This window comes from Paralichthys olivaceus, chromosome 7 (assembly GCF_024713975.1).
Source record: "Paralichthys olivaceus isolate ysfri-2021 chromosome 7, ASM2471397v2, whole genome shotgun sequence".
NCBI classification, from domain to species: domain Eukaryota; kingdom Metazoa; phylum Chordata; class Actinopteri; order Pleuronectiformes; family Paralichthyidae; genus Paralichthys; species Paralichthys olivaceus.
The window spans coordinates 3,728,023-3,740,771 of NC_091099.1; the positions used below are offsets into that span (position 1 = coordinate 3,728,023).

General features: G+C 41.1%; 1 protein-coding gene across 4 annotated transcripts in view; it reads left to right on the forward strand.

Annotated features, from left to right (window-relative positions):
• il34 (interleukin 34) overlaps positions 1-10,563 on the forward strand; it is a 39,531-nt gene extending 28,968 nt beyond the window's left edge. For all 4 annotated transcript variants that reach the window (XM_069528803.1, XM_020104586.2, XM_020104587.2 and 1 more), the window contains exons 3-8: positions 2,378-2,481; positions 3,543-3,620; positions 3,887-3,964; positions 6,781-6,888; positions 7,696-7,879; positions 9,973-10,563. In XM_069528803.1, the coding sequence (XP_069384904.1) occupies positions 2,378-2,481; positions 3,543-3,620; positions 3,887-3,964; positions 6,781-6,888; positions 7,696-7,879; positions 9,973-10,022 (602 nt within the window). In that variant the 3' untranslated portion in view covers positions 10,023-10,563. The remainder of the gene's footprint in view (positions 1-2,377; positions 2,482-3,542; positions 3,621-3,886; positions 3,965-6,780; positions 6,889-7,695; positions 7,880-9,972) is intronic.
• Positions 10,564-12,749: the final 2,186 nt, after the last annotated feature.

Genomic DNA, 12,749 nt, shown 5'->3' on the forward strand with positions numbered 1-12,749 from the left:
ATTCACACACAGTTACAAGCATTTGCATGTGAAGCAACATGTGCCGGCACGCACGATCAGATGCAGAAACACATTTTATGAGGCATGAACAGCCTCTCTGAACCTTTCACATGTGCAGTCCTTTGACAGCCAGCACAGACTCATACACACATCCATCAGCGTTTACAAACTAACAGAGAAGGATCAATACAGCTGTACGAGGGGCCGGCCATTACCTTGTAATGTAATGTGAGTCACGATGATTTAAAGAATCATAACAAGCTGCTCATCTGCACAAATGGTTTGGATTTAGTGGAATTAATGCAGCTGTGAATAAAAACCAAACAATTGAGCATATTGAGCTTTTGCTTGCTCCATCTGTCATTTTCTGTTCTCCACACGGACGAAGGTTTCCAGTTGGTGCAGCGGCTCTTACTACTCTCCTACCTATGAGTTAATAGGCGCCCACCCCAGACTGTCAGCAACATGTGGGCTTGTGTGAGGCATCGCACAACACACAGACGCATGCAAGGAGACATAAGGTTGTTCTTATAGAAGATGGAGTGGAGGTGGTTTTTAATATCCTATTCAAATATTGAAGCAAAACATTTGTTTTTGCAGAATTTACCACCAATGGTGTGAAAATATGAGATTCTCACTGCTCTTGTGTTGTTGAATGTGGCAATTGTGCAATTATTACCTCAGCCAGACACGGTTTGCTTTCGTCTGCGTGTGTTTCGTTATATGAAAAGATCCACTGGAGGGATAATCATGAAACTTGGTGGAAGGATGTGTTATGGGTCAGAGAAGAGCCCAGATTTTTATCACTTCCTTTAACATAGCTAGGTCTTAGAGTTTTTTCAATATTAACGTTGATTTGCTAAAGAATAATTCATGAAGATATTGAGATGAAATCCAAGCAGAAGTCTGTGTCTAGTGAATTTAAATGTGGTGTGGGCGTTCCAGTTATCAAAACATGAACTGTTCCTTGAAATTAAAGTGATCACTACTTATGTAGAATCTGGTAAAGGTTTCACCTGACCTGCAAGAGTTTCTGGAGAAGCTGGTGTAACGTGCTCTGCTGCTGCAGAGGAAATACATTTGTGACAAGTGTGTGCTAGTTATTAGCTATTAGCGTTATCTCGCATGCAGCACGCTTTCATGTGCACCCGGGTAAAAAGACAATAACAAGTTAAGGCCCGGTGTCTATGTGGCAGTGCTGAAGGCCAGTCCCATGTGAACCGGAGAGGAATTCTTTCACACCGCCAGGAGTTACGTCAGTCACTGATGATGCGCTCGAAGAAGACTGAGAGGTGAAAAGTCAGCTGTCAGAGAGTAATTGCTCAAAAGGAATGAGAGCGAGAAGGGAACCAACACGCTGCACTTACTTCAGCCGACTGAGAATTGTGCAACCAGAGAAACCTTTTGGGGACAATATAAACACTGTTTTACTGTCAGGTGGCTTTGGGATGATGAGAGAATTGCAGTTCTAATCCGTTCTCTCCTTGTCATGTTTTACCAAAGTTGTTTTGTGTGGCGCCAAGTGAGATCACTCAAAATGTGAAGGATTACTGCAGGGCCAAAGATTGAGCAGGTGGGGTGGGGAGTAAATATGAATCCCAATGATCCTGGTTAAGAGAAGTGAGGGTGGAAACATTAGTTAAAGTCAAAGAGCTGGATGAATTGACAGGCCAAGACTTTCATACATAAGAAGCCGCCATGAAGAATTAGTGCGCGTGACTGAAGCACTGACACATGACTGACTGACGCAGAAAACATGTCAGACATTTGTCAAAACAAAGACTCGCTAGACTGATTATCGTGAAGCTTACTGGACATCTGATCCCTGTGTGTGTTTTACTGGAGCGTTTAACCAGGGTTAAGGCTTATCTATAATGTATATATAATATATATATATAATATGTAAGGACTCTAAACTAAAATAAATCCTAATTCTACCTTTGTCTCACTTGACTATTGATAGATAGAACCACCTCCTAGTGTTGTTAAAACACGTCATAAGAAAAGTTGGGCAGTGTGTCCAGGTGTAAATGGGCTGAGGACCGAGACTATAAAATGTAAAATGTGTAAGATTTTGTTCTTTGCTCCATGAGGCAGCCAGATTATGACCTGTGCTGTGGCCAGCCACCAGGGGGCACTTTCTTGTCATTAGGCACACAACACTGATTTACTGAGACAGGCCGTATACGGCGGTTTGGCCAAACAAGTCGAGTAAAATATGTCTCTATGTTTCGTAGCCAGAGTGTAGAACAAAGACAGACCCAGCCCATATGTAGACTGGAAGCACACACTCTGAGTCCTGGCACGTGCACAGCAGTTTACGCTTTGCTGAAAAAAAGACAGTTCATCTTATGATCTGTTGCCCTTGTCTCCGTAGGCCTGTGTCTGCTTGAACCTGTTCTGACGGCCCTGACACCAGCCAGCATGTGCACGCCCTTAAGGACGCTCAACGACAGCCTCAGCCACAGGCGACGGTACATGGTGAGTGAATGATGACATGATCGTAAAAAATATTTCCTGGAAAAGTCCGTGGTCAGTTGTCATGACCTCTGTCTCGGGCCTGTTTCTTGGGCTGTAGTCGTGCTCCACCTGCCTGGGAGATAGCCCCAGACTTCTCCACATCCACCTCTTCACCTGGGGCACGTCCAGCAAGACATAGCAAACTTGTTCAAATGCATTCTGGGACAGCACCTGTAACCTAATTATACAATTGTGTTTCATTATGTCAATTGAATCTTGAGTCTTGATCGGGTTAGAGCTGTGCCACACCCACCTCACCAGAGAAAAGCATAGCTCAAAGAACGAGCGAGTATCACTCCTGACCCCCAAAAGACAAACAGTCGGATGATTCCTCATTTCTTAATCTGTGGACAATAGAAAACCACAATAAGAAAAACAGTTACAACAATAAAAGACTTTACGACATCAATAGAAACATTGTTTTCCATTTCAATTGGATTTAAAGGAGGACTCGGTCAATTAAAGATTGCACTAAGATATTTTTTGTCCGTAACTTCAGCAGCTAATCAGTTTGCACCTGGGGCCGGTGCCCCTTGGCCCCCAACCCCTGGATACGCCCCTGCCTGACTCATTCCTAAATGTGGGTCAGATTCACGTCATAGTGACTTAAATTAAACTTCAGCCTGGTAAAAGTTTTTAAAACTCAACTATTTGGGGTTTTCCATATTTGTGGTTTCAGAGCCCAAGTTAAAATAACTGATAACATCAATAAAACCTCAGTTGGGTCTTCACTCTTGATAAAGACTGAATACATTCCTTGTCAAGTAAACTCCAATAAAATGCTTTCAGCAATTATAATCAGACATCGTGTATATACAAATAAAATACTGTAATAAAACTTAAGATTACAAACTTTAAATTGTATTTCCCCCTGCCTATTGTGGGATATGAAAGAAATAGTAAATGTTCCAACTAATTTAAAAACATAAGTGTATTTTTAAGTGTGCAAATTGATCATTTGATGTATAAAACGTGAATGTATTTGTAATTTCTCTCTTGTTTCTTTTTTATCTGTGTTGCAGAAGCACAACTTCCCCATCAACTACACCATCAGGGTTCATCAGAGGGAAGTCTTCAAACTGTCAAACATCAGCAGATTGGTACAAATATGACAAGCTTTTCTCTCTGAGTCTTGATTTATTAAATCTCTTCCGTTTCCTGCCAGAGGACATGCTGCTAGTCTCACAAAGACTTGACTTGAAGCCTTTGGCCTCCATTAATCTGCAGATCTGGAGACATCAGCCTATTACACTTCTAACTGAACCTGAGCTGTCAATGATTTCACTTTAAACATCATCATCCTAACATGCTCTCCTCCTCTCCTCTTCCTTCCTCCTCTCCTCCTCTCCTCCCCTCTCCTCGTCAGAAGTTACAGGTGGAGGGATTGGATGAGCTGGTTCTCCAGAGGCTGTGGTTCCAGGTCAACCAAGGAGTGTTAAAAAGGGTACGGAAAAAGCTTTTTCCTTTGAGATAAGGGCCACTTCAAAACACCAAGTACGAGGACAGTGTCTCTTTGTCATCATTCATAACCAACATGCTAGAAGACACATTAGCCGCTGTCAACAGTCATTAAGCTTTAAATGTCAGGAGTGCATGGGATGAGCTTTAAAAATGTAATTGAGGTTGATTGAGGGTCATAAAATACAAACAGCTGGATGATGTCCATTCACTGTGCAGCACAAATCAAATGCTGTTCAGTGACTGTCAGTATTAATTTCCATCTTTACAATATGCTAGAGCCAGAACGATATGGATTTTTGTAAATGTAACATTGCCGGTGAATAGTTGTAAATAAACAAGAATACCCAAATGCAACCAAGTATATAGAACTTGGATTAATTAACTTGAATAATTTTATACAAACACATTTCATTTTAATAAAAAATTTAAACTCTTATAATCTCAAATATCTTTTCTGCATTGTTTATCCTGGAAACTAAACGTTATCTGAGATCCCTAAAGTACCAAGATCCTCAAACGTGAAACAATATGTGAATATTTAATGTGAATTTATGGTTTTACCTACAAGTAAAACGTTTTAACCAACTACTCATGTAATATTGAGAATCTGCGTGTGGTTTCTCAGAGAGACTTGTGACTGACTGGTGACCTTGAGCTCCAGTGCTTGTTGAGCCCACAGCTCTCTTTAATGGAAACGCAGAGTTACTGGGGAACGTGTAGAGTCGGTTAAATCTATGTGGATAAATGCCAAACACATCACGTCATGAGAGAACTGAACTCAGTCTACAGTGACTCCGCTCGGACATCAAAGTCCTGAAGTATTAATGATGTCATAAAATGCTGCGGTTCCTTTCATTACAACTCGGTCAGTAGAATTACGTCGCTCAGTAAAAAACTTTTTGTTTTACAGCTCCTCGATCGTCTCTGTGCACTCGAACAGAAAGAGAGAGGGAGGAGCTCATGTTAAATTGGGTCATTGTAGTTCAAACAAGCTTTCAACTTACATCCACCAAAGCAGAGAAGTAATTTTACATGTTGATAATTATTTTCATAGGTTTCCTTGGTTTTACTTCAAACTATTCTTGCGTCACATATCTCATATTGATGGGTGCCTGCGTCTGCTGATATGATTCTAATGTTTTTATCCATGATGTATTGTTAGGTGTCCTTGGGTGTTTAGAAAGGTTCAGTGAAATCAAATGTGTAAGAGGAAGAACATATATGTTCTCTGTGTGTATGTTATCATGTTGAGAATATTCCACGTCCGTCGGCCAAACATCTAGCAGAGTAACATTAGCCAATAACAAAGATGAAGTCAGCTGGAATTACTGCGGCACCGACTGAGTTCATTTACCTTCTCCTGCGGCACTGCATTTCGAAACATCCATTCTGAGGATACATTACAGTGCAGACAGAGATCGAGCTAAGCTAACCGGGAGCTGCCAGCTGAGGTGGAAAGTTATCTTGCATGACACATGCTTCAGGGACGATTTAATCATCAGACACTTACTTAACGCACATGAATTCCCTGACAGAGAGGGAAAAAGTGGTATGATGTTGTTTCACTGACCCCTGGCAGCACGACGCCTAAGGAGCTTATGTTTAGCAACAAGTTTAAAAAGCCTGCAACACTATCCTCACCTGCACATTCTTTTTGCCTGCAGGTGAAAACTTAACTAGCATGTGCCATTCACTTAAGCTGCTGAGAAACCTAACAAGGTGAGCCCCCCCCTGCAGCTCTCTGTTGAGCTCCTCTGTGACCTCGGGGTGGGGGGCCCAGGCCCCTGTAATCCTGTGCATTAAGTTGGCACTAATTGCAAATTACCACCGGTTATTCAAAATGGCAACACCCTTAAACCTCAGTTGATGCTCACTTAACCTAATACTGACTAATTTAGAGCTAAGTGAGTCTCATGGTTCTTCGCAGTCGGTTGCAACACACCGGTCTCTGTTGACAGTAATACACTTAGAGGCTGACCACCGACTGTAATGAAATCAACCCAAAAAAGCTAAAAATATCGACTTCATTACATGTTGGATGCAGCAGAAATTCCAAAGAGTACAACGTTATTCATTTTAAGGTTATGAATTGCTTCCTATTGGTTATTCTGAATGTGAAATATGGAAGAGAAGCTGCACTTAACAAGTGTTTCTCTCAGCTCAGCTACGTGACTGCGTTAGCCTGAAAACATGGCCCACCTTTTACCTACAGATCTGCAGCATGAGAGCGTGGCCCTGCGTGCTGCAGATTAGTGCTTGTCCCTCATGAGGGTCCAGGTCTTTCCCTGTCGTGGGAAGCAGCTGCTGTGAGGTGGGGGTGAATAGTAGCTGTGGCCAGTGGGCCTCTTTTGACTTTGAATGGATTTTGCTTTGTATGATTAAAAGTTTCTCATAACTAAACCGTTACAGTGTGAGAAAGCTGTGTTTTTTGTGCCCACTGTTTGGAATGGGTCTGTGGTGATGCTGGCTGCAGTTTTTTGTTTCTCGGCTCAGAACCCTGAACTGGAGAATCAGTCGTCGCTCGTCGTCGCGAACAGGCTTTGATGGACTTCAGTCACGTTGATGAGTCCCAGCTGCTGCTGCTACAGAGCAATCGTATTAACACTGACATTTTCTTAGGCCTTTAACAACATATATTCCAAGTGTGAAGCCCAGAAGCTGAATGGTTCTTGAGATATGCACGCCACATACAAAGATTTCTAAAAATATTAGAAACAAGATACTTTGGATTTCTTTACAGTGTCATTTATATGTTTATATGTTTTTATTTAGTAACCTAAAGACAAATTTAAATTTCAGATCATCCGGGTTATGGCAGAGAGACATCCCTCGCGGCCGTACACTGCTGAGTTGGAACGACGGTTCAGGGATGCCGAGGGAGTCTTTGTAGAGTCGTATCCGGCCGAGGTAAGGCAGAGGTCACATATCTGTACCGCAGCTATATTCACTTCCTCTGCAAATGAACCAATTCAATAAGTGAATCAACTTCCCCCAGACTGTAAGGGTCTGGAGATATTTGGTGGCAGATGGATATCACATTGATTCTATTTATCAATATGGGGGAATGAATGCCGTTATCATTAGCAGCTATTTATGACCCGAAACAGTTAATTGAAGGTGAATTTACTAAACTCATTGATCATTGAGTGAAGTGCGTAAGAGGGATATTTTGCCGGGTAACGAGGACTGGGACGCTGTTTTTGTCTCTGATAGTGACTCATCTTCACTTGATCAAAAATCTAATGTTCCAGTGCATTTTTTCAGTATGAATAAGTCTCTGAACTCCGAGTTAAGTGGTTTCAGGACAGAGGTCGCAGCAATAAAAACATCTTCAAGGCCAGTTTCTTAATGCCAGACAAAGATAATTGGACAATTTGAATTCAGATCTATTTACTTACGGATTTTTTAATCAGGCATCGTCACACTTTGCCATGAGGTTGAAGCAGACGGGGAGTTTGATGTCAGCAGAGACAGATCAGATCAGATGTTTTGCATTTGATCCTAATATGTCCTTTCTTGTGGCGTCTCAAAATCTTAATTAACTTGTTAAATATATACAGTACATGCAAAGTTGAGAGGTGTGCCTCCACCTCCGAGTATCTCTTCTATACATCTCAATCGACTCAGTTGCTCAGTTTCCTGACTCACCTCAACAACATTTACAAAAAGCATTTCATCTTATCACATTGACAGTAATGGCTCATGTGCGTCCAGGTGTTCCAGAAAGAGCTTCCAGAGAAAATCCAGGACATTTGGGATAGTTTAACAGAAGAGCCTGAAAGAGTGCCGGAGTCCAGCTGGCGATTCACTTCTCCAAAATCCCTCCTAGACAACTTCTGCCAAACCATGTACTGCCTCTTCGGCGAGTGCTTCGCCAGCAAAGAAGCGCCGCAGGACTGTGAGTATAACTGAGGAAATGTAACACTGAGGGCTACAAGTAGAATCTTTTAATCCTAAACATCGGTTTCAAATTCTTCTGTCTGCCAGGACAGTACGCACCAATAACTTATGTTTCTGAGCACGACTACGTTAGTAAGTGTCTTCTCTGACAAAGCCAAGCCTTTGGTGTTTTAGATACGTTTGGATAAATCTTGGAGATTTACAAGTGATACTGATTTTTATCTGCAGACCTACGAAAACACATTTATCACCGGGTTTAAATTCCAGATAGACACATGCACACATATCATTGAACGAGCCGATACCAGAGTCATTTTCACATCTGGCTCCATGAACGATTTCCAATTGTTCCAATTGTTCCAGCACATTACGGAATCATGGGAATGGACCAAATGTGTTGTAGAATAGCACAGTGGACTGGGATAAGAGTTTAGAATTCAAATTTAACAAGCCTTCTTTTCAATCTGTTGTGACGTTTTTGGTGCGTTATTCACCTCAAATGCATAAAAGTATTTTACATGACGTACATTAGAGCCGGCCCCGAATCTAAAAATATATCCAACACTTGCCGATCGCAGAGGGAAGCAGGTTTAATATAGTTTGTTAGTCACGAGCTCTGTGCTCTGAAACAGCCCCCTCACTCTTGGAAGTTGCTCTCCTACTAATCAACAATCTTGGCCTTTTTGAATAAGGGACCCTTGGAGAAATACGAGTCTTCCTGTCCTCAGGCTTGTGTTGGTTTAGTTCCTGCTCCTTTTTTTCTTCAGGGGAGCTTGTTGTCTCTTTTAGGAGGAAGACCACGTTTGAGTGACATGCCAAAGCCCTCTTTAACCTTTCAGATTAGGTTGGGGAGATGTGGGTTTGGTTCTTATCTCCTTCAGTGTCTGTTTTCACAAATGGTCAGTATTCCAGTGCCTTTGAGCTACATTGCAGCCCCTGTAAGGAATGCTCACCATTGCTATCCTCACTAAACGGCATATATAGGGTTTGGAGGCGGGGTATTGAACAGCACATTTAATTGTATGTTTTTTTACTCTTTACTCTCCTAGATTTTCGCCTTTCAGAGGACATTTGGGACTTGGCCTTAAGCAAGATACATTCCTCCTTTGTATATGTGCACTTTTACAGTTCCAAATAGTAAATAAGGCTCGTATTTCCGAGCAAAACACCTTGGAAGGTGTGAACCCGATCTGTGACAAATATAAACATGCCCCCGCCTCACCCCTTCGTATGTTCTGCTCCGATAAGAACTTCTTCTCCTTCCTCTTGTCATGCGAACTGCACGTCTGCCAGTGGTGCACAGCTGAACAGATCATCAATGGTGATATCTGATCAGAAAGTCAGTCGTGTGTGGTTTGTGTGGGAGGACTCTGAGGCTCTGTGCCAACACCACAAACATTGTTAGGAATCTGAGATTTGATAAGAATATGACAGGTTTATACAGAGGTGGTCTGAAGAAGAGGAGAAAGTTAGACACAGACAGAATCCAGGTACACAGAGGGAACACGGTGCTACTGGTGTGGTTTATCACTGCCGCTGATTGTGGGAAAGGGATTCACGTCTGTCAACAGTTCAGTTTGAGTGTTGACCAACAACAGGATTCTTAAGACCTTTCATTCACATTTATATAAATGAACGAAATGAAATAAATAAATGCTACAACAAGAAACTACAAGTTGCTGCACGTTTTGAGTTCAGCTAGTTTAATGGTGTAATGATTCTCCAAATCCACAGTTCAGTTTAGACCTCGAAAAATTCCCTAACTACTGACTTGAATGTGCCTGTGGGGTCTTGAGTCTCAGGTTAATTATCCCTCTTGAGATAATTAAAATACTTTTTAACTTGAAGGTGTGGTGTAATTGTTCTATGTTATGTTTTTACTGTTATATTTTTACACTGTAAATCTAATAATAATTTCATGATATACATGAGTTATAGTGTTAATTGGAAAATTTAAAAAAAAAGATTTTCAACAAGTATGGTAATCACCTGCTAACTGTAGCATACGAGCAGCCAATCATGTTCCTTGACCCAGTGTCAGTTGTTTGACAGATTATTGTTTAATGGATTCTCATCTTGTCTATTTCACAGACTGTGGTGTTTTCCATCGGAAGAAAGGCAGGAAGAAAGAAGAGAGCTGAGAGTGGTCGAGTGGGGTGAAGGCCCCGTTGATACTGACTCGCAATTATTATCATTGTCTCCATTAAGCTGTTGAGGGTAAAAGGACAACCCACAGTGGAACAAGACAGTTCAGTCCTGATTCCTGTGAACATGAATAAGTCTTTCTCAATATCCAGGAAAGAGCCTAGATTGTGTTGATGATACAATGGAGATGCTCCATAAATCAAAGCAGACTGAAATAATAGGCACATTTACAGTATTCATATTATTTTATGAGCATATGGACTCTCTACTTTACATAAAGCTCATTTTGGAGTCAAGTCTCCAACTCCTTCCAACTCTTTTGTCGCTGAGGAAGCCCAAAGTGTTTTTTGTCAGACGGATGCTGTAGAATTTGGGTTTCTAGCTTTGGAAGAGAATTATTCATGTTCACACAGAAGGACTAAACTGATGTATGATCAATATATTAGATACACTCTCTCCTAAAGTGGATTATTTAAGAAGGGGAGTACAGCACAGGCTTCTGAATCCCATTCAGTGATGGGTTAACTTCTCCTGGACTGAGGACATCACTGTGGCTTTGACAAATCTCTGCCCCCCCCCCCACCCCACCCAAAAAAAAATGCCTGTGATGTGCCCCCGTGGGCCTGGATGGTCCAACTCAGAGACCCGGCAAGAAGCAACAAGAGAGACGACACGTTGGATTGTTACTGGATTCAAAAACACACAAGTTTGTACCTGGGACAGACTTCTCTTCTATGTTCGCCTCTTGCAAACATCACATCACGAGGGTGAAAGCGGCGTATGTGAACTGAACTTCAAACCTTAAGGCAATCTGAAAACTACTGTTTTCTCTTCCTTCTTCAAATGTGGACATTGCATTTCTTAACCTACAGCCTTCATTTAAAGTGTTATTCTACCAGTGTACCATAGACCCAAACTGCATAATCAGAAACTGTCAAAATGTATTTATTGCTATGTGTTTATCTGGCATGAGTGACAGCTGAACCCAGACAAACTACAAACTTACGATCACCTTCCTCCAAGCCGTGCAATTTCATATTTACTATAGAACTGTTGTAGATCCTGCTTCTAGAGTAGATTTGTCTTCCGGGCAAAGCTTAAAGAGGTGACTCTTGATATTTCAAATTCAGAATTTAACAATATAATCAAACCTATACTTTTTTTTTTTAAATCTAAAACATAAGTGAACTAACAATGATTTTTTATCACGTACAGTTGGACTTACAGGTCGAACCACAGAAAACACCTACATCCAAAACCTGTGTGCATGTGGCAGGAACTTTGGAAGACTTTCAAAATTTAATGAAAAAAAATAGAAAGTTGATCTGAGGGCACATTCCTTCTTCAATTTAAGTGAGCCACAATGCTCAATAGTCTGTATATTTAAAGTTTAACCTCATCCACAATGAAAAACGAGACATTTTCCGGCTGCTAACTGGCTGTCGCTAATACTTCACTTATTCACTTAAAAGTTTTGGCTGAATATTGAGTCTTTAAACTCTTGAGCTGCTCTCAGACGTGCACTGAACCCTGCAGGAGGTGCATGTGATATCGAGAGAGTTTGTGGTGATAAGAGCCGACGCAGATGTCTGTGCGTTGTAAAGAAAATCATGCGATCTCCGCAGCAGAATTAATGGAACAGAGAGTCTGTGCAGAGAACCTCCTGCGTTGTGCAGGTGTGAAAGGAAAACTCTCCTGCAGGTCATGTATGTTTCACCCATATTCAGCATCAGGGAGTTGAACAAAACCAGACACGAACTCAATGACCTAATGCGCCGGTGGCCAATGAGTGACAGCTGGGTTAAAAAAGTTGTGGACCTGTTTTGTCATGGTTGAGTTGGCAACTTTAAAAAATGTGAACGGCAGTTTAATCACTTTCACACCTTTAATATATCTCTTGATTCAGATCCCTGGATTAGGAAGTTAGGAAATTCACTTCTCAGCCATTGTTCAGTGCGGCTGCTGAGAGGATCAACAGATCACCTGAAGGACTTCTGTAACTGGGTTGGAATGCACCCTTGATCTTTTCTTGTTACTTGATTGAAATGTCATTTTGTTTTACATTCCTCACATGGATTTTACATTCCTCACGTGATTATCGATGATGATGAAGGTGGAGTAATAATCTGATTATGGCTGATGGTTCATGGCCGGCACATGCATGCAGAGCAAAGATGTCTGGGTAAGGCACAGGAAGGATTTAGTAATAACACATAGAGAAGCGTTTGAATGACTGACTTGTGAGGTAGAAATACAATTTTCAATGTTTGTTCCATATAAATTCAACAATGACATGTTTCACTAATCTTCCGGTACTTGTTTCATACATTTTTTAGAGTTTCACCCAAGAATGCATGTAATGCTGTGCTCATGCCTAATGTCACATATGATATACGTTCAAGCCTTGCAAGTCCAATTGTGTCACTCTGTAGGAGGGAGAATGATGATGTTAAATTATTATGATATATATACAGCATTGGGTTGAGCAGCTTTTATAAGTTTCAGGAGGCTAAACAAAAGAAGCTCTGTAATGATATAACAGATGAAAGATAAATATTGTTGTATATCTGTAAATGCAGTAAGTGTATTTTAATTATACTTTATCAATCATATGTAACCGTATGGTTGTCTTTTTGTAACCATAAGAGCATTTTAAGGTGTATTCAAAGATTCTTTATTGTAAAGATGAAGAGATATTTACTACAGCTGACTGGCAACAACAG